The 24,678-nt window shown below is 40.4% G+C and overlaps 1 protein-coding gene across 2 annotated transcripts in view; it reads right to left on the bottom strand.

The window, feature by feature from the left end:
- Positions 1 to 24,678, bottom strand: part of RBMS3 (RNA binding motif single stranded interacting protein 3) — a gene marked incomplete at its 3' end in the record, with an annotated part of 459,009 nt that overhangs the window by 63,024 nt on the left and 371,307 nt on the right. For both annotated transcript variants that reach the window (XM_082479353.1, XM_082479354.1), the window contains exons 8-10: positions 14,551 to 14,597; positions 7,045 to 7,141; positions 4,414 to 4,464 (exon numbers count right to left, since the gene is read on the bottom strand). In XM_082479353.1, coding sequence (XP_082335479.1) covers positions 4,414 to 4,464; positions 7,045 to 7,141; positions 14,551 to 14,597 — 195 coding nt within the window. The remainder of the gene's footprint in view (positions 1 to 4,413; positions 4,465 to 7,044; positions 7,142 to 14,550; positions 14,598 to 24,678) is intronic.

The following is a 24,678-nucleotide window of genomic DNA, read 5'->3' as shown; positions in this document are numbered from 1 at the left end:
CATGGACCAGAGGAAGGAAAACAGAAAGAAAGAATAAGGGCGTCTGCTAAGACATTGACCTTTCTAAAAGGGCTGTAAGGGCTTGAGAAATGTTCAGAAGAGAAGTTCTCCCCAGCGCACTTTATCATTATCAATAGTAGGTTTTTCCATGTGCTGCTCTGCTTGCACCCTTCGTGTTGCCACTGGCATATTCCTTCTGCAGCCATTATGCAGAAACTATTCCAGACTGACAAGAACATCTATCTGTGCATACACAGTGATTGTGTACGGTTACACAGTTTTACTTGCAAATAAAAGACAGTAAGTGTAAAACCAGTGTGCATCTACAGTATTAAGGTAGAGCATTTCTGTTGGTTAACTAAAAAAATTTGCCTTTAGAGCGGGAAAGTACATGTATTGTTTGTCGTAAAGATTTGAATAAAAAAAAGTTTTACGCAAACGTCATCGTTAATAAAAATGAAGATTATCTATATGTGAATTGACTTTAAACAACATGTTTTTCAAAGTTTTCCCCGAACCGTCAGACAGCCTTCGGGGACTACAGGAAAAACATACTAATACGGCAAATGTTATAAATCCCCAGAATAACTCTTATCCCATTTATGTTTTGATTCTGTCATCGCTATCCATCTACCCTTATCCTGAGGCAGTAATGAAATACAAGACTTGTTTCAAGTAGGGATGAGTGAGCACTGTACTTTGAAAGCCATAGTTAACAAAACAGAGCCCAGACTGCCATCAGTGCATTAAATGTTATGCCAATAGGAGTTCAACCCCACACTGTCATTACTCTTCTGGAGCTTGTCTTCCATTACTGCTAGTGACAGGGACCAGGGCACGCGGCAAAGCAACAAAACTGGCAAATTTGAGGCATTCTTACTTGGACACAGTCCAGTCAATATGGTCAAAAGTGGTGAAGGCTCCATTTACGAAGGGTACAGTTTTCAAAAGTGTCTGGGTCACACATGAGCCTCAAGGCAAATTTTTCATCATGTTCACATGATTCGGGAACCCTGTTTTCCAAAACCCCGGTCTGCGACTTGTGCACGCACAAAGATTTGAGCGGTTTTCACATCTGACCCTACTATGCCAGCAGAAGAATATTTTTAATACTGTTTATTCTGAAATAGCAATGCTACCTCAATCTATTTGATATTAATGTTCCATGGCTTTTAGTATAAGGCTAGCAAAAATCACTGATAACAAAAAAATAAAAACCCTTTAAAACTGTTATTTGCAGTTGGTCATTGGCACCAACCTACGATACCAAGGTTAAAAGTTACAGGGAAAATCATGAGTAAATTATGATATATCTGCAGAGTCCTTGACTTGATTGCCCATCTGACTTTTTTCCCAGTAGGAAAAAAAAAATTCTAACTGTTTTTTTCTCATAGAATGTAATTTTGGTTGTTATCTGCTTTTAAGGAGATCACAAAAGTAAGAAAACAAATAAGGTCGGGGAATTAAAAGCAATATATGTAAATATTTTCCAGTTAATATATATGTTATTGTTATTTGTTGGGGTTACAGGTTTATCTGGTTGTAGTGAAAAAGCTACAGAAGGAGCTGGAGATCAAATCTTTTACTATAGTGGGGATTTTTAATCCACCGAGTAAATGGCTACAGAAGGCACACATTAGGAAAATGTGGCTAAAATAGATGTATAAAGGGAAATAAATGAGCAACACATCTGGCAGGCCAGCCTACTGCAGGGCTATCGCTGAAGAAAGAGCGCGGTACCTAAACGAGACGGGCGGGCAGGTGGCGAAGGAGACGAGACGGGCGGGCAGAGCAGAGGCAGGCAGACACGGGGTGGTCGCGCCGTGTGGCACAGCTCTTCCCTCCCGTCGGCAAGCTTGCCAGCCTGGGAGAAAACTGTCCTGTCTGTGCGCAGCACGCTGAATGAAAAACCTCCTTTGTCTCCTCCACAGCACGGTCCTGCCTGTTTTTCTGTCATGAGGGACACTACGCGGTGTTAAATTATACATAAGTATCAAGCAGGACTTGCTGTCGGAAATGAAAAGCTAATCATCCAGTAACATGATTTAGTGGATGCTTATAATCAAAACAAAGATTTAACCACCAGTACTGGAGCAATTCAAACTGTGCTTTCTGTATGAGTTCATCTCTACTCACAAAGAATAATAGAGGCTTAACAAAGTGTTCTCCTTCCTGGGGCAAAGGGAATTTAATATTTATCTGCGCTGCTTTCCAGTGGGACATCACGTGCCACAATCAATCATCTCATAAAATATTATGAAGTAAAGTGGTGGCAATTTAGATAATAACATGGCAAACTAAGTTACAAGAAGAAACAAAAAGTGAACCAAATTAGAAAGTTCCCAATTTCATCAGCTCACGGGGTTACCAAAACTCACATCTTAAATTCTGCCAACTTTATCGTAATCGTTTCTTGTTTTTTTTAAGCTATGGAGTTGCCTTGAATAGAGCCTATAATTAGGCATGAAACTACAGCAAACTTACAATGGACACAGATTCTTTATTTTCTTTCAAAACAAGCCATTAATTCTGATGTCTCTTGGGTCCTCTGTGTAGTAATTCTCTGACAACTTCACGGACATTTCTAATAAAGAATTCGTCTCTGAATGAAACCTGGGGAATGGGAGCTCTGCCTTTTTGCTTCTATACTTCTTCAGTACTAAATGCCTCACGTCCATTTATTTAAGAACATAATCTTGGAAACGCACGGGAAAAATCTTTCAGCGAAGAGACTGGGATTGCTACAGACAACACATGGAGGTAACCCACGATGGCAATGACACTGGAACTGAAACGTTACACCACTTATCCACTGTCCCTCTGCTTTCCCACCTACAAGCACGCATCCTTTCATGGACACAACTCACTTGCTGGCAATGAAAACGCATTTAACTCGGCATATTGAGGGTACCACTCACTCACTATAAAAGTTACTTTTCTCTTCACAGCTGTTTACCAAGGAGTAAATACATCCAATTACCACACCAAAATACCTCTCCTAGTACTGCAGAAAAATGTTTTGCTGAACATTATCAAATAGAACTCAAACACACATATACACAAGAACTAGTAAAGTGCTTAGGTTTTCCTTTTAAAAAGGGAGTCTTTCTGCAAGGGTCAGAGATCCTTTGGCTTCCACAAGTCTGGTAACTCATCGTATACACACATCTAAAATTTCTTGTGGTCTGCAATTAAATCCCAATATACAAGGTTGATTTTAACAGTGAGTTTATTTGATATAGCTTGTCTGCCTACAAGGAACACAGCAGTAGCTTTACTCTATTGAGATAGAAACTTCCACCACAGTCTGGAGAGAGGCGCAGCACTGCAGCAGTAGGAACTGGGCTTCCAGGAGACAGTCAGTCCCGCACTACGGTCATTGCTTGGTGCGAGAAAACCGAAGAACTTGTCTCCAAAGAGTTGAGGGATGTGGAAGGGGGCTTCAAATCGCAGTAAGAGTCCTATGCTACTAAACGGGTATGTAGCATAACTATATCCCACCAGAAGTTGCTCTATTACGAAGCCAAAATATTTGAACACAAATATGAATAACAAACAATCCTAAACTATACACCTTCATTTCAAATCTACCCTCCTCATATAAATCAATGTATTGATGCTGATGTGGAGTACCCATCTGAATTTTGATTAATGACATTGTTACGTGGATCCATACCTGAGAAACAGATTAAAGGTAGGAAACAAAACTAAAGTAATTTGTACGTAGTGGGATTCGGTATGTTGCTTCCTTCTAGTATATCGCTAATATTTAGGCAAAGTGCATCAAAACTCTTCTGTGAGGTAAACAAAAATCACCTGCACTGCTTCTTATGGATATTGGTAGAAGTGGAATGCAGCTTTAAGTAGCAGTTATAAATTGACGAAAGATGAGAATTTACTCAGGGGAAAAAAAAAAAAAAAAGAGTTGACTGATCAAATCATAAAGCAGATTCAGATTTGGCAGAGACTCTGTAAGGCAGCTGTGCTTTACCCTTTTCCAGTACTTGAAATGCATTACTGAGGCACTGAGGATCCTTTAAAGTATATACAACTACAAAGGACATTTTTGATGGATAAGCATATAAGGGAGGGGTAACATGTGTTGATCCTGGCAATTCAAAGTATTCAGGAATGCAGTTATCCTGCAGTCCCTAAAGCAAAACTTCAGAAGCAACACTTTAGAGCTTGTTATTCTTGTATAATCAATGCAATTAGATAACATATCACCCATCCTCCCCTTTTCACCAAAACAAATGGTGCTCCTTAAAGAAGCAGCATCTTTATGGCGGAGGGCTTTTGCCAAAGGGAGCAGCTGGCTGCTCTTACATGACCTAGGACTTTAATGTGGCTGACAAGCAGGGCAAGGCTACAGTGTAAGCACTTATAGCTGCATATAAGTAAGTATTCACTTACTGTTGGTTGCATAACATATGGCGGATGAGGCATCCATGAAGTACTCTGGACCTGCATATCAAATATTTTAATTAGCACAGAAAAGTTTAAAACAGAACTCAAAGATTTACTTGGAAATATTCTTTCTGTTACAACTACGGAGCTCATTTTCACAAAAGATTTAAGTCATGTAACTCAACGCAAAATCATTTATGCTTCATAAAGTTATTGACAAAGGAAGAAGCTTTCAGATTTCATTTGATAATGTTTTCTACCAAAGTCAGAAGTCTAAGCAATTGCACCACTTCTATGGTTCACACTGTTTTATCTCATAAAGCAGTCTGCAATATTCCATGTTGTCCTATTTTTTCATTTGTATTGTTTGCTTTCATCCATCAATATAACCATGAACATGTCATCCAACCGACAGTGCAGGAACCATAAAATGTTCAAAGTTTATTTTCAAAAGTATCTGTATGAACTTCCAAAGGTATAACATTTTCAGAGATCCCAGAATGACTTATTCTGTTTTCACTAAGAACTGCAGATCTAATTCAGTGTTTTTGAAGCTTATTCTAACTGCGAGCTTCCATGGCAAAGCTGGCTTAAGATGTCTCTCTCTTACCTTGGGCATCATGGGGTCTGTTCCCACCAGAACTCTATATGCCTCACCAAAGTCTGTCTTTGTTGTTCTGCCTTATGACTGGCTTGTAACAGATTCCACGGATATAGCAATTTTACCAAGAATTAAATGCATTGCAGAGTTCTTGTGCATTTGTTGGGGCATTTCTGAGCCATAATTCCCTCTTGTGCTAAGCACGAATGGCCTACATGCCGTCATAACTCAGACTCAACCCCCAAACCTGTGTATGCCAGCTTCCTTTTGCATCAGTCTGGGCACCACAACACAATACAGCTGTGCTACAGCCACCAGTGGGTAACTCACCAGCTGTCCCCAAGCTCACAGAGATGGGCACGTGGCATCTCAGACTGAGCATGAGCAGGGATGACTAGGAGAAAACGACAAGGTCCCAATTCTCCAGACGCCCTGTGATTTTATTCATGAAGCAAGTGGTGAGAATTCATTGTATAATTGTGTGCCTCAATACTTGTTGAAGTTTATCAAAGTAGATTTTTTGTTGAAAAGCAAGTTCGGTGAAACATCTTTAGAACCAAAACCAGCGCACACACATGCAAACATACCTCTACTACAAAATTTTCTGTTGTGAATCCCCACTAGTTAAAATATATTAGAGCTGACACAGCTTGTTGCTGTTCATTGCTCCCACTCTTGCACCCTTGCAGTTCCTCCTCCGCGCCAGGGAAAACACCTTTGGGCTTACACTGCAAACTGTCTACGAAGAATGACATGGGTTAGAAAAAAAAAAAAAAACCAAAACAAAACTCAATGGTTTTGGTGCAAACGCATCAAACTGATGCAATGATTCAAGTCAGGAGGGGAAAAGGGAGAAACTGTGACCTGTGAAGCAGTGATGGGAATAAGTGGATGGCCTGAATTCAGTGTGCTGAATAAGAGGGAGGAGGTACGACTCTTAAGCCAGCTTTGCTACTGAGAAAAGTGCGCGGGAGCTGCACTCGTATGTGTCTGGCGCTGACGTTTCTTTGGCGTTGCCATTTACTGAAATTTCCAACTTTTGTTTGGCAACTGTTAGGTAGCCATCTAAAATTAAATAACACAAAAGTCGAAGAAAATGACAAGAATCCTTTATCTTTGAAGATCAAGTTTAAAACACAGTAAGTGTAAGCACAAACTCCCAGAATTACCTGAAAGCAGTAGCATACCATCTCAAAAAAAAAACCCCAAACTTCCCAACAAACCAACCCTAACATTAAGAACAACCCACCACGCAGCTTTGCAAGTTTGGTGAGCTTATCTCAGGTAGGACTCAGGATTGGAAGGACACCGATGCTATGGACAGAAATAACTGAAGTGGGAAAATGTATAGCCAATGACCAGCTTCAGAGTGAAGTGATACGTTCCCAGAGAATGGCTAATAATAAAACTATACAACCTGGTTTTGACTTCCACCTCAGAAAGCCAGAGCATGGCAATAATTTCCCAGTGGAGACCTGCGAGGGATATGTTGAAAAGAGAAATTCTGAACGATAAAATGTGTGGGAGACTAAAGAAGGATATGAGGACAGTTATCCTCAAGTAACTTGCTTTGTCAGGGATTATTGGATAAAAATGAGCACTTTCAAAGAATGCTGTTACTGGAGCAAATACAGCTGAGGTCAAAAGGTCAAAATACGATGCAGTTAACATTAAAAAAAAAGTAATTTAAAAAAAACTTTTGGCTAAATGAAAGGGAGCCAAAATAACAAAACATTTCAATAATGACAAACTTCTGCTGTTGTCAACTGGAAATGAAGCAAAATGCTGTTTACTAGAGGAGCTGATTGAAATAAGAAAAAATTACCGTGGCTTTAATTGCTAGCGTAAGGAATGCAGGAAACACTTCAAAATGTACTCCAAATGATACCTGAATACTACTAGAAAGCCTTTTGTTTAAAGTGTGACTCAAGAGCGCAAGCACTCACACAATTTTCTGTGGTTTACACTCTGCCTTCATCCACATCCAAAACATAATTAACTGGGAAACATAGTAGACAAGCGCAAATCTGACATACCTGATATGTAGAGACAGGGGAAGCAGCAATGAATGGCGTGATTGATGTCTGTGGAATCATGCGGTTTGTTGGAATACTGTACGGTGAGGAATAAAATCTGCAAACAAAGAACAAAAGCGAGATATTTTGAACCTTTAGACGGCGAGGCTCTGACTGACTAATTCACTGCCTCCCGGGCAAAGACAAAGAGAGTCTACACAGGTAATTATGTCCATCTATTTCCAAAACCACAATAAAGAAGATGTGATGGCTCCAGTGAACAGATCTTGAAAATGGAAAGGAGGAGGAATATTTACACAAAGCATATTTTTTTCACTTCAACTAGCACAAATATAGAACTTCATGATACAAGAAGTAATTATCTGAAATGCAAAGACAGCTGATTTTCCAGAGTGCTAGCTAGTGGAAGGAAATTTCTTATGCGGTATCGAAGACAATATTACTGATTTCATTTTTACATGGGGTACTGTTTTCTTTTCAGATCTTAATGCTTCAGTGCCGAGAATAACACACTCAATATACATGCCTGAATTATTTTATTAAGAGATGGCTACAAAAACTCTGGCTGAAATTTTCATATTCATCTAGGCAGAGAGCAAAAAACCCACCTTCTGGTGAAATATATCACAAATTATGAGTCTAAATGCCCCAGGCAGCACTAAGAATCTCAGATTTAGTTGTTTTTATTTCCACTGTTGCATGCTATGAACAAAACTTGCACTATCGCTCGCTTGATGGTAATAAATGTTATATTTCTTCTCCTTCCCTGTGGGTTAATGATTATTGATAAAATTATCACTTGGAAAATATCATTACCGGTGGATTGTGTAAGTACTTAATATGTGTGTGCTTGTAAAGATTTTTGCATTTGCCCCTTTTTCAGTTTTAACTGTAAGCCAGAAAAATAAAATTGCTCAAAAAAATAATGTTTGTGGTCTTACAGCTGTCAAAATGCTGACAATTTGAACTCCGAGAGAGAGAAACGCTCCTTTTCTGTGTTCTCTTGTCCGATTTAAACCCCGTGCAGATCCCTCTCATATAGTGTGCACCAATCTTACGAGTAACAGAAGATTTTGCACATATGCTCTCTCTGTAACAGTGAAGTGGATTACACTCCCTGCCTTTTTATGTTGTTTTTTTTTTTTTTTTTTCTCCCCGTGCTGAGGCAATCAACAGTAGCTTTCCATGAGAGCCATGCAACAAAAAAATCATTACTGGTGTTTAAACAAGTGCTCTATTTCCTGATCGCCCTGGCATCCTGGATTTAGTACTAATCAGTCTAGTTCAGACTGGATGCATTCATTCTGGATGCAGGCTCAAATAACCACTGACTTCATCCAACCAATAGCCTCGGAAAAACAGGCTGCCGTCTTTGAAGGTTGGGCCGAAACATTTGAAGTTAGGAGGGGAGAGGGAGACGGAGAAGCAATCATTTGTTCTCTCTATTCCAAATAAGATTTTAAAATGCCAAAAGCAGCAGGTGGCGTCTGAGTGATTTTTTGTTTAATAGAAATATATTGCTATTTTAGGAACATTTATCTGTCCTCACAATGCTCGCACAGAGACTATTTTAAAACTGTGTCTTTGCCCAATTTTATATATATCCTATTATGAGAACTTAGAGGCATTTGTGTCCCACTGCTTGTATCAAACATTAAGTTCATACAACATTGGGAAGGAAAGGATTTTTACAGCACTAGCCGGGTTCATCTACGGCATTAGCACGATGCATATGTTATCTAAGTCCTGATACAGCGGTCTTCTCCCAGATCAAGGTTAACCAGAAATCACGTCGGCTATGCTCTTGCTAAGTGGATGGCCTACGAAATTCTGCATGTGGCAAATGAAAACACTCAATGGCAGACTGATAGAATCCACTCTATAGGTTAAATATATAATGCAAATAAATATAAGCTTCTTGAACTGAAGGACAGTATAAAAACAAAAGTCTTTCGAGAAAACAACATGCTTTTGTTCATTCTGTTCTCATTTTGTCCATCAGCCCAGCACTGATGCTGCACTCATATCGCACATGAACTGCTCGGATAAAGACAAGTGCAGGGGACAAACAACTTTTCATTCAGAAGTACTGCTGACTCTTTGGAATAAACTCTCCAATAAATCCCAGCAATGCTACCAAATTTACAGAAAACGTGTGCTAAGCCAAGAACTTGACAGACAGCTAACCATTTCTGTTTCAGCTTAGAGATGCAGTTATCTGAATAGTACATAAGCTTGTAGAATATACATTCTGGTAATGTGAAAAATACAACCCTTCCAACACCCCTGCCAATACCATTTATCTGTCGCAGTTTGGAATGCTCTCAAATAAGCATCAAATAAAACATACTATCAGGACACTCAGCTATATTGTGAAAATTCATGCACCAGAGCTTCAAAGAAGAGAAAGAAAGGAAATCTGAGGCAGCAAATGACAATGTGAGAAAACCCAGTCTGTATGTTTCAATTTTAATAATAATAAATCAAGTTTAACAATCTGAGTCACTAGGATAGGCTGTAGGTCAAACATTTTGCAATCAGGAATCCCTTACACCCAGAGACAAAGGCTTGTCTTCCTGCCACAGTGTCACTTGTGCCCAAGGGGATCTAAAAAAAGGATGTGGGTATCTCTGCCATGCGTGAAGTACAGTGGTATGGTGAGCACAGGGGTGTCCTTGCTGGGGACAGACCCAAGCGGAGCCACCCCCCCAGGGTGTGGGATGCTCAACCTACCATAGTGTTAGAGCCACGCACCACCCCAGCAGGTCCCGCTCGCCAAGAGAGCTCAACATGCTCTCGCCCATGGGACACGGAAGCATCATCCCAAATTCCCTTTTCATACAAATAGGCTAATGTCCCAATATGTAATTGGCATAAGTGACATGCCCGGGACCTAATAAAAGACAGGAGGAGTGCAAATGCAAGCGTGGCCTGTTCTGGTGTAAACCCTACAGCATTCCGACAAGATGTGCAGCTGCTGACCTTGCCATATTCAATCTTAGGCTTTCCCTTTTTTTTTTTTTTTTCCTTCAGGCTCAGGGAGAGGTGAAATGAGGTGGAAAATGCATGTTTTAAGTCCGTCCAAGTGAATACGGGATTCTCAGTCATCAGAATATGTACACCAGAAAGAGAAGTGGAAAGAAGTATACTGACTTTGACTCATTTTAGCTATATTCAATTATGCCCCCAAGTTTCCTGGTATTAAAATGTCCAGTATTTGGTACGGTACTTGGAGAGCTGTAGGCTTTGTGGTAGCTGACCTGTGGGCTCTAAGGAGAGCTCTCCAAAAGGCTTAGCTGCATTTTCCGCAAATGCAGTTCGCACCCTTACGTTGGCCCGCGCAGCTTTTGCAGGCACGAGCCAGTGTCCCTGCTCCTGAGCTGCAATTGCAATGCTAGAAGCAAAAGCAGAGAAAAGCAGGTGGCAGGGGCGAGCCAAAATGGAAATTGTCCTTGTACTAAAAGTGGACCTTTTCAGCATCCCCAGCTTCCATAAGCACAGGGAAAACTCATCAAGAGGAGGCAAAGAGATGTTCCCGGACGCTCCTGAAGACGGGTTTATAAACGGCTCAAAAGAAAATGTTTTAAGAGACGCTAAAAAGAACCAGGTTCCCAGTAAATTGTCAGGCACGCACAGGCAATGCTTTAAGAACAGTTTCTGTTGCTTAACAGACAAAGCACATACTCCCCTCTCCTACATCAACCCTCCCTTCGCATTTGGGGACTGTATTATCTGTAGCGTCTGGTCGCTATTTCCCTGCCAAAAAATAGAAAAAAAAAAATCCATATGGTTCCCATCCTATGGGGGAATGTGCAAGCTTCCACACATAATCTGCACAAGAGCAAGATCCTATTTGCACTGCAATAAACACCATTTGCTCATGCCTCATGCCTGCGGGCAGTACTGAAAAAGTTAGATTCATAAATAGTATCCTGGGGCTCACATAATGTAAGAGTATTACCAAGCGTTATCAAGGCAGCAATTTTCTGTTGCAATAAGCCACACAGTCAGATGTTTGAGACGAAAAAGACCTATCTGAATATTGAGCCCATTGGCCAGCAAATGCGCAGTATAGTCCCCCAGATATCAGATATTAAACTGATACAGTACATCGCAATCTTAGTCAAATGGCCAGGAGGACTCAAGCCTCGGGAACATTTTAAATGAGCATCCTTACACTGCAAGTACAAGGGCTCTATTTTGTTCATTGTGTGAGTGCATTAAACCACTAAAACAATATTAATACCACAAATTGAAAAATCAATAGCATATTACAACAGGCACATTACTCCCCAAAATAAAACCTGAGTACCTTTGTAAACGCCATCCAGAAAAGGCTGATTATGAAACAAAAAAGGCAGAGAGATTGGCAGGGGAAAAGAGCTTATCTACTGAAGTGTGTGGTTACCACGTCCTCAGTAACTCATACTGCAACGCTATGGTACACTACGGGCTGGATTCTCCACTCCATTATACCAGTTCTACGCTGATGTAACTCCACTGGATGCTTAAACAGAGTTACATGGGCATAAAAACAATATAATGAAATGGAGAATAAAGCTTTACAACATAATAGACTCAGAAGAAAATTATCTGTTCCTTTGTGGGGAAAAAATCTTAGCTATTTCTAGTGAAAGCCTCTTTCTCACTCTCTTTTGTTTTATTCCTGCTATAGATTTTCAAGGCAAATATGCAGTTATACAGTAATAAAAGTGATAGTACTACACCATGAGCAACGAGAACCCACCAGTTCATCTGGACAACATACAAGAGTCCAGATTCTTCCCTGAGGTTTGATTATGCCCCAACCCAAACCCTAATATAATCTACACCTCTTAAGGAATTGCAAATTTCAAATACCACCCCATGACACCTACAGAGACATGTCTCTCTGGTAGGCTTCCATCCTCCATATAATCCTGTGCGGACTTAGCAATTTACATGCATCAAAATGCATCTATCAACCCTGTGAAGGACTCTAATAGACATCAGCACATGCAGTCAATCTTTCTTTTTAGGTTTTATTGGTAATTCATACCTCACCTGAATCTTCACCTTGGCTTGGGTGTCTTTACATTTCCCAAATCCATCCTCAGTTCACCAAGCTCCACACTGGTGGGCACCCAAAGGACTGAGCAACTCATGCTTATCGCAGCACACCAACAAGTCGTGAGATGCGTGCCAGGTCAACACCCTCTTAACCTGACTGCTGTACCGAACAGGCCTGCTACAAGGAAGCGGTCTTTGTTTTAAAGACCTTTGGGTAACATTGCTCCATGAAAACCTTAACGGCTTGGTCCACCATACCACCAAAGTATTATGCAGCATTTTACCCACAGGGCGGGTACGGGCACACCATCAACACAAGGGTGCTCACATCCAGACCGTCCTCGCTGTGAGGAGGAGCAATACATTTGTCCAATGGCCCTTCACTGACAATCACGTTAACCTGTTTTACTTCATAGTGCTTAAGAGCCTGTAACTCTCTTTCACCATGGCCACACACCTGCTATGATACCCGTGTCTTATGTCAGTGAGCAACAAATCGCATTTGCACAATTTAGAAACAAAGCATCAAGGTGCTCCCAAGCTTTGTTGAAATAAAACCCATGAGCTAGTTTTTTATTGTAGTTGCAAGTAAAGAGGCTTATGGAAAATAGTAAAAATTTATAACTGCATGATGTGTAGACACTATTAAGTGAATACCTGGGGAGCTAAAAAACTGTGTAACCAAAGGGTCCCAGTGATCCTCAGTTAACAGCATTTTAAAGATGCAATCAAAGGAACAGCAGTTGCGTAACTTTTGGTGGACAAATTGATTTTTCTGCATAGTAAGAGCTTCTCTTCATGATACTGCATGCAATCAGGATCTCACCATAAGAACATTTTGAATGAGATGGTTTTGTCCTGCTGAAATTGAAAATATTTTGACACTCTAGAAAGAAGAGATACGTTAAAGCAGTAATTAATTGTCACTCTTAGAGAGATATCCAGTACTGTAGTTTATTTCATGCTTTACAAATAAAGGAACATTTTGAAAACTGCACAGCTGAAATTCTCCATTGGATACTATTTCTTTTCCCAATGATCACTGACAATGTATTCAAACAATTGAGTGACCAAACCACCCGAGCAGCCTGAACACCTGCGCAGCACAGATACTCTCTGATACAAATCATGTCTGATTCTGAGATAACTTTCATAACTAAAAAAAAATAAAATATTATTGAAGTAAAATGATATTAATCTCAAAGGATCATTCGTATTACGGCGTCCAAAACATTCACCCAACTGATACGCAGCAATTCCTTTGAAATAAAAGCCAGTTGTCTGGATGAAACACTGGTGAATTATGAAGTAGTGATGGTTTTATTTATCGCCTATAATGTGTTACCAACTGAAAAGTATGATGATAGAGGAGAAAGACTGTTTTGGGAGGTCAGAACAGGGAAACAGAACCAGAGGATTCTGAAACCACAACTACGCAAAACCCTCTTTTTTTCTGAGTTGCTCTGATGTGGCTGCTTCCTCCGCAACATGGGAATATCACAAGTCCTAAATAACTACTGTTTGTAAAGGACAATTAAGCAAAATATACTATTATTACTGATATATTTTTTTAAACTACAGGGAATGTTAGTTTTTTCCTAAATGCTTCAACTAGCAATGCCATAACAAATACTTAACAAATAAACCCATTCTCGTCAATATCAATACATTCTCCTTTTCAGCTGGAGAGTGCAGATGGGAGTATGCATGAATTTCATAATCATATCAAACATCTCTCTGATCAGAGTGACTGTGAAAGAGTTCAGGGACAAACCCCCTGCTTATTGTTAACCTATCTAAAAGGATAGCTAGATTTTAAGGCTCTGTTTTTCTAGCTCATGAAATAATTGGAAATATAATCAGGCAGGTATGATGATGTAACTTCTCTGCTAAATTTGGAAAAAAGTTACAATTCTTTGTGTCAGCAAACCGTAGTTGAGAAGTGAAGAAGAGTGTTGCTCAGAATTTTACCCCTAAATCCCATCTGCTTACACACTAATTTAAGGCTTTCTCCCTATTTGGCATTTCTATTCAGACAATGCCATGGAAGCCAGACAGCCTGTAGAGAGAACCCCAGATGAAGTAACAGCTCTATTATCCAAAATATGCTGGAATCTTCAATGATTATTTTAACAAAAGCAAAGTCAGTAAAGGGAAATTTTACTGGTTTCCATTTCATGACAGAGAGAGATTAAAAAAACATCCACTAGCATTTGCCAAATAGAGATGGAAACTATTAGGAAAAACAACTTCCCATTCAAATGGATATTACAATCAAGAGGGCATAAAAACAAAAGGGAAACTAAAAGAAAAACTTGACAATATAACATTATATGCTTCAGTCAAAATATGACTGAATGAATTTGCTTCTGAATAAGTTTCACCACAAAGAGAGAAAACAGAAGATGGCATTCAAAACAATTTTTTAAAAGGCATAAGAAAACATGCATTCCTTACCCATTCTGTATAGCAGCTGTTGGATCGTAAGTCAAAGCCATGCCAGCCTGCACATAGTTAGGGAAGAAAAACAGATTTTTACTATTACTGCAGGAAAAAAAAAAAGACAAAAAAAAAAAGATGTCAAACATATTCCAAGCCAATATGAATAAAAACTGAATGCAAATGCAACTTAGATGGAAATCTAAATTCTCCAGGGAAACTCAGATGGTCCAAAGCAGCACGGACAGACTGGCTACCTCCACTGCCTGAGACATCCCTGAGAAACAGATCTGTTCCGTATGTTGGTTGTCATCTCTCCATAACATTTAGTGCAAGTGGTGTTTCTGTTGCACCACTATCAGTTAATAACTCCACTGAAATCAGTGCTTTTACATCCCATTGCTCACTATAAAAAGACAGGGCCAAATCCTGCTGTTGCCTGTGAGACAGGTAGTTGGTAAATATTCTAAAGCCAACTTCACGAGAGCTTCTCAGGAAGGAGTCTCATCTTTCCTACAAAGGCCACACCCTGCATGACCCCAGCCTTCTACCATTTCCCCAGGCTGTCACTCGTACTTACAGTTAATTCATTGCCATGAGACAAGAAACAAAACATGGGCTGTGAAGCAGAAAAGACCAACCAAGCAAAAAAAAAAAAAAAAAAAGTGCTTGAGCTTTTAAACAATGCTTTTAAAATACTTCAGAGGTCTGGACAGCAGAAGAATTTGTTAATGGGCTACACAGAGCCTTTCAACTGCCTTTCACCACCAAGCAGATGGTGACCTGTGTGTAAGGATTTGGCAGTATCAAACCAGCGTCCAGTCAACAACCGTCACCGCCGCCACCATTAGCAGACACATCCACAGGTACCACAGGAAAAGAAGGGAGGAAAGCAGGGCTGGAGATCGAATTTCCTGCTCCACCTCATGCTCCGAGAGGGCCATCGGTGCCATGCGGGAAGGACCAGCTTTTCCCCCAGTATTTAAGACATGGGACTGACAATCTCTCCTCCAACATACTGTATTTGCTTTTACTTTTTGTCTTCCTTATTTATTTTTTTCCCCTCCCTTTGTGAAATACTTGCCAATGTAAAACACTCCCGGGAGATGGGAAGACATCTCCCTTTGTGTGGAGCTAGACGTAGTGAGGAGAGGACCCCCATTAGTCAAGGTGCCTCCCCTTTGGGAGCAGCTGAAAAATGGCCGTGGTATTTCTCTCCGCGTGTCACACAGACCATATGCTCGCTGCCCGAGACAGGAGACAGCCGCATTTGCTTCAAGGACAGGTGTTTTACCAACCACGCGGCAGGGTCTACGCTCCTGGTGGGAGCTTTTAACGCCCCTGGACCCATCTACCAAATTACTTTTGAATAATGGCATCTGCCCCCTTCCAGATGGCTGCTCAGACAGGTCAGGAAAGCGTTCGGGCTTGGCCGGCTCCCATGCAGGCAGGTGAGCAGCCAGGGTAAATGCTCTAGTGATGAACAGGCAGAGAGCGGGCAGCAATCCTGGAAGAGCCAGGTTAGCCCGGCAGCTGCACGCTGGTCTAAGAGGAGATGGGCCAAGTTTCCAGAGGCCAAAAATAATTTCTGATCTGAAAGGGTAGGCTTCACACTACCTTATGTAGCCCCCCCAAAAAAATAAAAAATGTTCATGTCATTATTAAATTTGGATACTTTTCTCATTATTCTTTTAAGCAGATGCTAGGGTAAATGCTTTGTTTATTGAAAATGCTTTTGTTTTAATAAAACATGTACTACTATCTCCCAAGTAAAGGATAATCCAGGAGGCTAAGGCCAAGAACACATGGCTATTTTTTTAAAATGCATTAATTTCATACAAAGAAAAATAAAGATGGCTATTTCTGCAGGTTTAAAATGTCAAAGAATCAACTTTAGGATGTCCTCCACCCCTGCTAATTTTGATATAAACAATACATTAGCTTAGAAAATCATAAGGGATGATCTACTTATTTTAGTTTTGTATCCTTTTGTCTTCTACATTCTCAGCATATTGTTCGGGAAGGTTGTGTTATTTACTAATGGAAATGTATACAGTTCATCCCAAAAGAGAGCCAATAAAACGTTAATATCATACACATTTTTTGTCTGTAACACATTTTAAAGAAAAAGTCCTCTCTTCATTTCCTTTCTCTTTTCAACACTTGTAAAATTTGTTATTGCTTTCTTTTTATATTCCTTCACTGGTAAAGACAACTTAAATATTATGTAAAAGCCCTAGAGGGACAGAAAAATTAGTTCTAACACTTTTTAAAAAATATTTAAAATAAGATATTCTCTATAAATCAAGGTGTTGACATTTTAACATCTCATCACACATCTGCTCAAGACTAAGAAAAAAAACCCTTATAATTCCTTGGGAAAGGAGAGAACCAAGGGAGTTTCTAGCTCTAACAGTCCTTAGTTGCCTGGATCGGATATATAATACAGTTCGCATTAGTGTGACCTGGGGACAAAGTGGCAACAAAGGAGGAAGGGCTCTTATTTTATTTTCTCTGACATAAATAACTATGAGGGTGCAGAAAGGATAAATTGGCAGCAGCTCTTTCACTGGAGCCCTAACACTCCTCAGTGTCCAGACAAGACCTGCAAACACACGTTTACGCCACTTTCCATTGATATTAGAGCACAGACCCTCAGCTCGGCATCCAGCCCCATCACACCCCACACCTGCGTGTGAGTGCACGCAGACAAACTGCACATAGCCCCTTCTCTATACATTAGCATCACGTCCATTACATATTACTGGTACTAGGAATAAGGGACACCATTGTGGGCCTGGTGAGTACCAAATATGAAAGGCTAGGCACTCATCTCCTTATCCATGCTCCACATCCATACTGCACGGTAACAGGTTACTAGAATCTGTTCGAGTACTTCAGCAGTGACTGCTATAAATATCACTATCACATTTGCCAGTAACCGAAAGTTTCACATTAGACAAATACAACCCAGCGTGTGGCAATACGTGCATATGGTACACCACCTACAGTTTGCCCAGTAATATTGCTAATATCCCCCATTGCTGAATAGCCTTAAACAGCTGCTATTTCAAATAGCTGCTAACAGAAGACTATTTACTTCTTTCTCATCAAGTTGTGCAATTCCTCCCTACAAAATTATGCTGGCTGGAAGCCCAGGAGAGGCAACAGTTAGGGTGGACCAGAGAAAGATTTATGGTCTGAAGCATCCTCATTCATCAGGAATAAAAACTGATGAGCAATAATAACTTACTGGAAAATTGTCTGCACTTTCCTCCATAGCACACAAACAGGAATTCCAAAAATACCAAATACAGAATATTAGGGTTGGCCCCAGACTTCCATGTGATAGAGGTCCAACTTATTCCATCAAAAACAGTACTGGATATAGTTGTCACTGTGCTTAATATGGTATTAACTATACTGAGGCATTGGCTGATGCCGCTATAGCAGTCCTCTGTTGTGCTGGAGAGCATTTTCTTATTTTCTTCCAGGTCTTTTCATCCACTGTTTTGCTCATGTTTTAGTGGAAGGACAGGGTCTTATTCCTTCTTCTGATAGTGATGCTTGCTGATGAAATGCCACCTGAGAGAGTGCCACTGATGATGGAATGCCGCTTTCGGAAAATATTTGCCAGATAAACCTTCTATGAAGGAACAACCGAACCACAGAATTTTTATGCCACTCAGCCGGACAGTGGACACATACTCAGCTACTGAATGAAAATCCTGCATGTCAACATTTCAACACGCAAGTCTTTAAAGCAATTAAAAAAAAGAAAAGGGATATCTGCCATCAGTCCCCCCCACATAATAATAAATAAAGACCATTTTCAATGATTATTTGACTGGTGTGTTCAGAATGTCACAAGTGACACAGAAATAAAACCAGCTCATTTAAAATACTGATTTTTTAAAAAAGACTATTTAAACCGTATGTGTTTGACCAAAGTGTCTGAACTTAAGACAAAGGAATGAAGATTTTTGCTATTTTGTTGCTGCAGTTTTCTCATTATTGACATCAGTGAACAAAGAGATTCTAATCATATGAGACCAGTCTGCACATTTCTTTAAATTTAAGCTCTTTCCTTCAATAAAGTGCAAGAAATATCAGAAAGCCTCTGGAAGGCAAAGGTTCCCCCAGGAAGCTTGAAGGCCTTTGTTCAACACTTTACTGTGAAGAATTTTCCATGGCCAAAGACAAGGTGTTCTGTTTCTGGTTTTTTTCTCTCTCTTTGTTATGATTTGAACATAAATGAGCACATTTGCCTCATTAAAAAGACTCTTAGACCATCACATTTGCATTGCTTATGTAAATTGGATTTGTAAATCTCTCAAAGAAATGATTAAGTTGTGTAGTGATTATTAAAAAAAGTAATCACATCTTCAATATCATGTGAAATAAGGTGGGTTTATTATTTCTCTTCCAAATCTGTCTGAGCTCTCACAAGAACAACATTTATCAGCCCAGTATCTGTCTTTCAGCAAACAGAAGTATCTATAAACAACCAAATTTTAGGTTGTGTGATATCTTCTTTGCTGCTGGGAAGTAGCTTCCAGAAACAGCTTTACCAACATCACACTGCCTACTCTCAGAGTACATGTCTTTCCCTCACTGTGTGCAAAAATTCACCATAATGCCTGACAAATTTAGTGGCCTTCTACGAAGGGGTTACAGTGGCAGTGGACAACGAAAGACCAACTGATGTCATCTACTTGGATTTGTACAAAGCATTTGACACTGTCCCACACAATATCCTGGTCTCTAAATTGAAGAGGCATGGATTCGACAAATGGACCACTTGGTGGATAAAGAACTGGCTGGATGGTCGCACTCAAAGGTTTGCGGTCAACGGCTTGATGTCCAAGTGGAGACCAGTGACGAGTGGCGTTCCTCAGGGGTCAGTACTGGGGCCTGTACTGTTCAACATCTTTGTCGGCGACATGGACAGTGGGGTTAAGTGCACCCTCAGCAAGTTTGCCGATGATACCAAGCTCTTTGGCGAAGCAGACACGCTGGAGCGAAAGGAGAGGTCCAGAGGGACCTGGACAGGCTGGAGAGGTGGGCCCAAGCCAACCTTATGCAGTTCAACAAGGCCAAGTGCAAGGTCTTACATCTGGGTCGGGGCAATCCCAAGCACAAATACAGGCTCGGCGGAGAATGGCTGGAGAGCAGCCCTGAGGAGAAGGACCTGGGGGTGCTGATTGACAAGAAGCTCAACATGAGCCAGCAGTGTGCAATCGCAGCCCAGAAGGCCAACCATATCCTGGGCTGCATCAAAATAAGTATGGCCAGCAGGTCAAAGGAGGTGATTCTGCCCCTCCACTCCACTCTCCTGAGACCCCACCTGGAGTACTGCATCCAGCTCTGGAGTCCCCAACATAAGAAGGACATGGACCTGCTGGAACGTGTCCAGAGGAGAGCCACAAGGATGATCCGAGGGCTGGAGTACCTCTCCTATGAGGAGAGGCTGAAAGAGTTGGGGCTGTTCAGCCTGGAGAAGAGAAGGCTCCGGGGAGATCTTATTGCGGCCTTCCAGTACCTAAAGGGGGCCTACAGGAGAGCTGGGAAAGGACTTTTTACTAGGGAATGTAGCGATAGGACAACGGGGAATGGCTTTAAAGTAGAAGAGGGCAGGTTGAGATTGAACATTCGGAAGAAGTTTTTCACTGTGAGGGTGGTAAGGCACTGGAACAGGTTGCCCAGAGAGGTTGTTGAGGCCCCATCCCTGGAGGTGTTCAAAGCCAGGCTGGACGGTCTGGAGGACCTGGTCCTGGTCAGGAGGTGTCCCTGCCTATGGCAGGGGGGTTGGAACTCGATGATCTTCAAGGTCCTTTCCAACCTAAACCGTTCTATGATTCTGTGATAATATTAACCTACTGCAGAGATGTCCCACGCCTCTTCCTCAGAGATGAATCTTTCACATATCTCCTCAAACCTGCTCCAGCCAGCCTGTGCGGGACTGCCTGTGCAGGAGAACCTGTGCAAAGCAAGGCTGCTGTCACCACAGGATTTCTTATTTTGCAGGAGGCCACAGGTCCATTGCAAAAAAAAAATATTGGAGAGGCCTATGAATTAAAAAGGGGTGAAATCTACTGATGTGGTGGGTTTTCCAAGCAGGAGGCTCCCTGGGTTTCTCCTCTTCAAGGTGAGATTTGGAAAAATAAGGCTGTACCCTAGGACTCAAGGGATTTCTGTGGTGAACCCATGTGGGAGTCAGACCAGAAGATAAGTCTCTCTTCCCCACCTCCTCTGACTCATCCCCTAGTCCTTTCACGCCGGAGGACTGCCCTCCCAGGAGAATGGGTGTGCTCTTGGTTACTACAGTGGAATCAATTGAAATTTCAACACTGAAATTCCTGTACTTGTTTTGTTACCACTGCTAATATCTGCCAGACATCACAGCACAAGGATCTCTTCTGCCCTGACAGCAGATACTCTGACTGAAACACTTTGAACAAGGAAGAGAGGAGGGGGAAGGAACCAACAACCCAAATGAGATTCATTTACAATACTGATTTAATAAAATAAGCTAAGTCAGCAGTAAAATTAACTTGGCAGAGTTCCTTCCTTTGATTATTTAAACAGTTCTGTCAGAAATATTCCACATTATTAGAAATATTTCTGAATTTAATTCTAAATAAAAAAACACCTTTCCCTTTTATAGAAGGAGAAATCTAGAATGTAAATGTGACACCTATTACATATATAGATGCATATGGAAGAAATGGAGCATTTCCCACTGATGCGTGCTCCTTAAGCAGCTGCAAGTTCTGAGAAAAAGGTGGCTGTGAAGAGAAAAATATATAATATTGAGGTCAAACTTGGGAAGTGATTCATGAACCTCAGAAGGTCAGAAGTTGAGCTGATAAACACAATGACAAGTTCAGATACCCAAATGAATGACAAGAAACCCTTTTTATCCTACAGAACTGGACTGTAAGTCTGATCTACACAGTTTCTTTCTTGAGGTTGAGTCACTCTGTTCCCACTTCAATTTATCTGATGAGTTAAAAGATAAGTGCTGAAGTTTATGAAAGTTAAAAAGAAAAAAAAAAAAGAGGATAATATCCTCCTCACAGAGACATTTAGAATACAATATAGTTATTCTGTTTCCACAGCCAACTCATAGATTTAACCTTGCCATCTTCAGGTTTACGAACCATCTGCTTTTGGGGATCTGGCACACCCATCTTGCCATCAGTTTGATCCAGTGTTAAATCAGCTGTGGATTACAGTCACATCTGCACAGTAGATGTGTGTGTTGCAGTGAGTTGGGAAGACTTCCAGGGATGGCTTACAGCACTACTGAAAATGACAGCCCACCACTTATCTGTCGGGGATACAGCAGAGAGCAGAAAAAGATATGTCCTTTTCCCCTGCCTCCAACATCTGTTTATTCCGCACAAGAAAACACTGTCGTAGTAGCCGACTTCGGAGGAAAACTCAACTGCAAGAAAATCTCCGGGGCAAATGGCATGACATTTTTCACTGCAGAAGGAAATCCAAAGCCAAAATGAAAACTAAGAAAACTAACTTCAGAGAGCAGGCACAGTCCTGATTCTACTTTAACCAAACCATGGCCCTTACTAGGAGTAAGAATCGTCCCTTTCAAAATCCTGATTTCAGGGACAGTGATTTCATATAGGTCGTCATTTAAAATATTTCTGTGTGCTTTATAAGCTCAAAATCCAACCATTTAACCTGATCTTTGGTATTTTTGCCCCTTAGGCACCTTTTTAAAACGTTGCCCACAATAACAATGTCTTGTGTCATGAAGAATTTTAAATTCATTGCACTGTATCTTTTCACTTATTTGCCAGTTACCTTTTGCCCTTCTACTTTCTCCCTCCGTCTAGGGCTCTCTCCAGGTTCAATTCCTCTCTTTGCTAAACTAAGCTTTTGCTGAAAATAAGCATGCAAAATACTGACCAATGTCTAACTTAACGCATGCTAAATATATAGCAAATGTTTTTGTGTGTGGTTTGCATATGAGGGTACTACTATACATCTGGACAGGTCTGGGAATTGTCTCCCACAGAAAAAGAAAAAGAAATTTTTCTCGGTGTAAAACATATCAGCCCTAGACACTGAGAATTATGGAACACAACTAAGAAGGACCCATCTCCTTGGAAGCACGAAAAGATATTATGTCTGAGTCATAAATGGGCCTGGCACAGATCTACTAATCATTTCTAAATGCCTGCTGCTGGTACAGAAGGGATGACTGGCACCAGGATCAACTGCTTCAGCACTTCACTGGCACTGACTTTACAAAAATATCAAGAAGTCTCTCAAATTACCTATTGTATATTTTTCCCTCTAAATTACTGTTTGCATTAGACAAAATTGTAATGAGTAGCAGATAAAAAGAGAAACTGTTAACAAAGGCAACATTCCCAAACTACTAGGTCGTCTTATTTTTTTAAGAAAGAATTAAAAACATGTTTAATTCTTTAGACGTTTCACCAACTGATCTTGAAACAAAACAAAGGAGTAAGGGGGAACGGAAGAAGAGAGAGAAGGGGAGGAAATGGAGATTAACCTCTTGGCTATTTAGAAAAAAATGTAACCCAGATTACAGAAGCAAGAAAGCAATTAATAGAAGAAGTATTGGTGGCAATTATTAAATATCATTATAGAAATCAGACCAAATTCAATCACGAGGGGGTCGCATTCAATGGTGAACGTCGATGTTGTGATATATGCACCAATACTCTAATGGTGATACCATCTTGCAAGAAAAACAACGCAAATATTTAAATGGTCTAAATTTTACAGAATCTTGCAAATGAAGTATCAGAGGTTTCAAAATACTGTGACTGTAAAAAAGATTTAATCACTTTGAGCTGACCAGATATAGAAAGGTTACCATTTCTAGAAGAATGTAAACCATAATAAATTTTGCGCTGATGCAAAGCGTTTCATTTTATTTTCAGCTTATGTGTCATTTCTCTCTTTCTACCAGATAAATTTCAAATAAACCCTCTCTTAAATACACTTATCAAAAGATTTTATTTCTGAATAGCCAAAAGAAAGTTTCAGTAGATCTGCAATAAAAGATTACGCTGTAAAATTTAAGTTGCAATTTTTAATCTGATCTGGTCTCAATTTGTAACTATTCTTGATTCCCCAGATGCATTTTCAGCTAATGAACATTTTTTTGGAGCTATGTCACCCACCTCTAGACTTGTCAACTGCAATTTAGAGGTAAATTAAATCAAATATTTTACAGGCAGAATTTGAATATGATTACCCTACATCACCATATTAACATGATCTTGTCAGGGAAAGTTTCAAAACAGAGTGTTGAATGAAACCAGTGTGACTCAGGAAAAACTGGCCTGAAAAAAAAATAATTGAACTTTGTGCAGAAATTGTGTCAGTTATTAGGTCAGAGTTTCACTGCAAATATTTCCAACTGTTGCAGGTTTCACTGTACATTTATCGCACCTGTATGTTGGATGCCTAATTTGACAGCCTTTTACAAAGCCATCAGTCATCTAAGCTCTCGGTTCCTTAGTCCAGGACTGGTCAGCCATCACAAATCCTCAGTCAAATGCCTCAGTAAATCTGCTCAGTATTTCCTGAGGCTTCAAACAAGAGTGGAAGCGTAAGGACTAGCAAGTGCTATTCAAGGTCAGGCATTCTTCCCTGGTTACAACTGGTCAAGTAACCAAGTACCAAAATAAAACCCTGAAAAGCCCTAGAGAAATTCAGTGTATTCCTAAAGACCTGACTTTAAAAGTTAAGTCAATTTAACAGCCAGCTAAAGTATTTCTATATGGTTATGAAGTAATCTACAAAAATGTATAATAGGAATAAGATTTTCTATTACATTGTGCAGTATGGCCTGAAAACTTTTAAAAAAAATATCATACAAAATTTATATAAAATATACTTATCAAATTCCCCAGAAGCTCTCCATAAAAGACAGCAAAACCTCTGAGAACAGCATGGCCAGAGAGGTAAAACCTCCCCTCTTCAGCAAAGTATTGGGCCCAGCTGCCTGTCTCTGCTTCGCACACTCAAATTTGAGGCCACTGACAGAACCGTTAGTGCCATTTCTCTGGGGTCTTTCCTTCCAAGCAATAATCCTCACACACACTCAGTGTTAATGCTGTATAAACCTCAGAAGTTTTAGAA

This window comes from Vanellus vanellus (assembly GCF_965231255.1).
Source record: "Vanellus vanellus genome assembly, chromosome: 2".
NCBI lineage: Eukaryota > Metazoa > Chordata > Aves > Charadriiformes > Charadriidae > Vanellus > Vanellus vanellus.
Note: the sequence above shows the minus strand (reverse complement) of the source record. Positions and strands in the feature narration are given on the sequence as shown.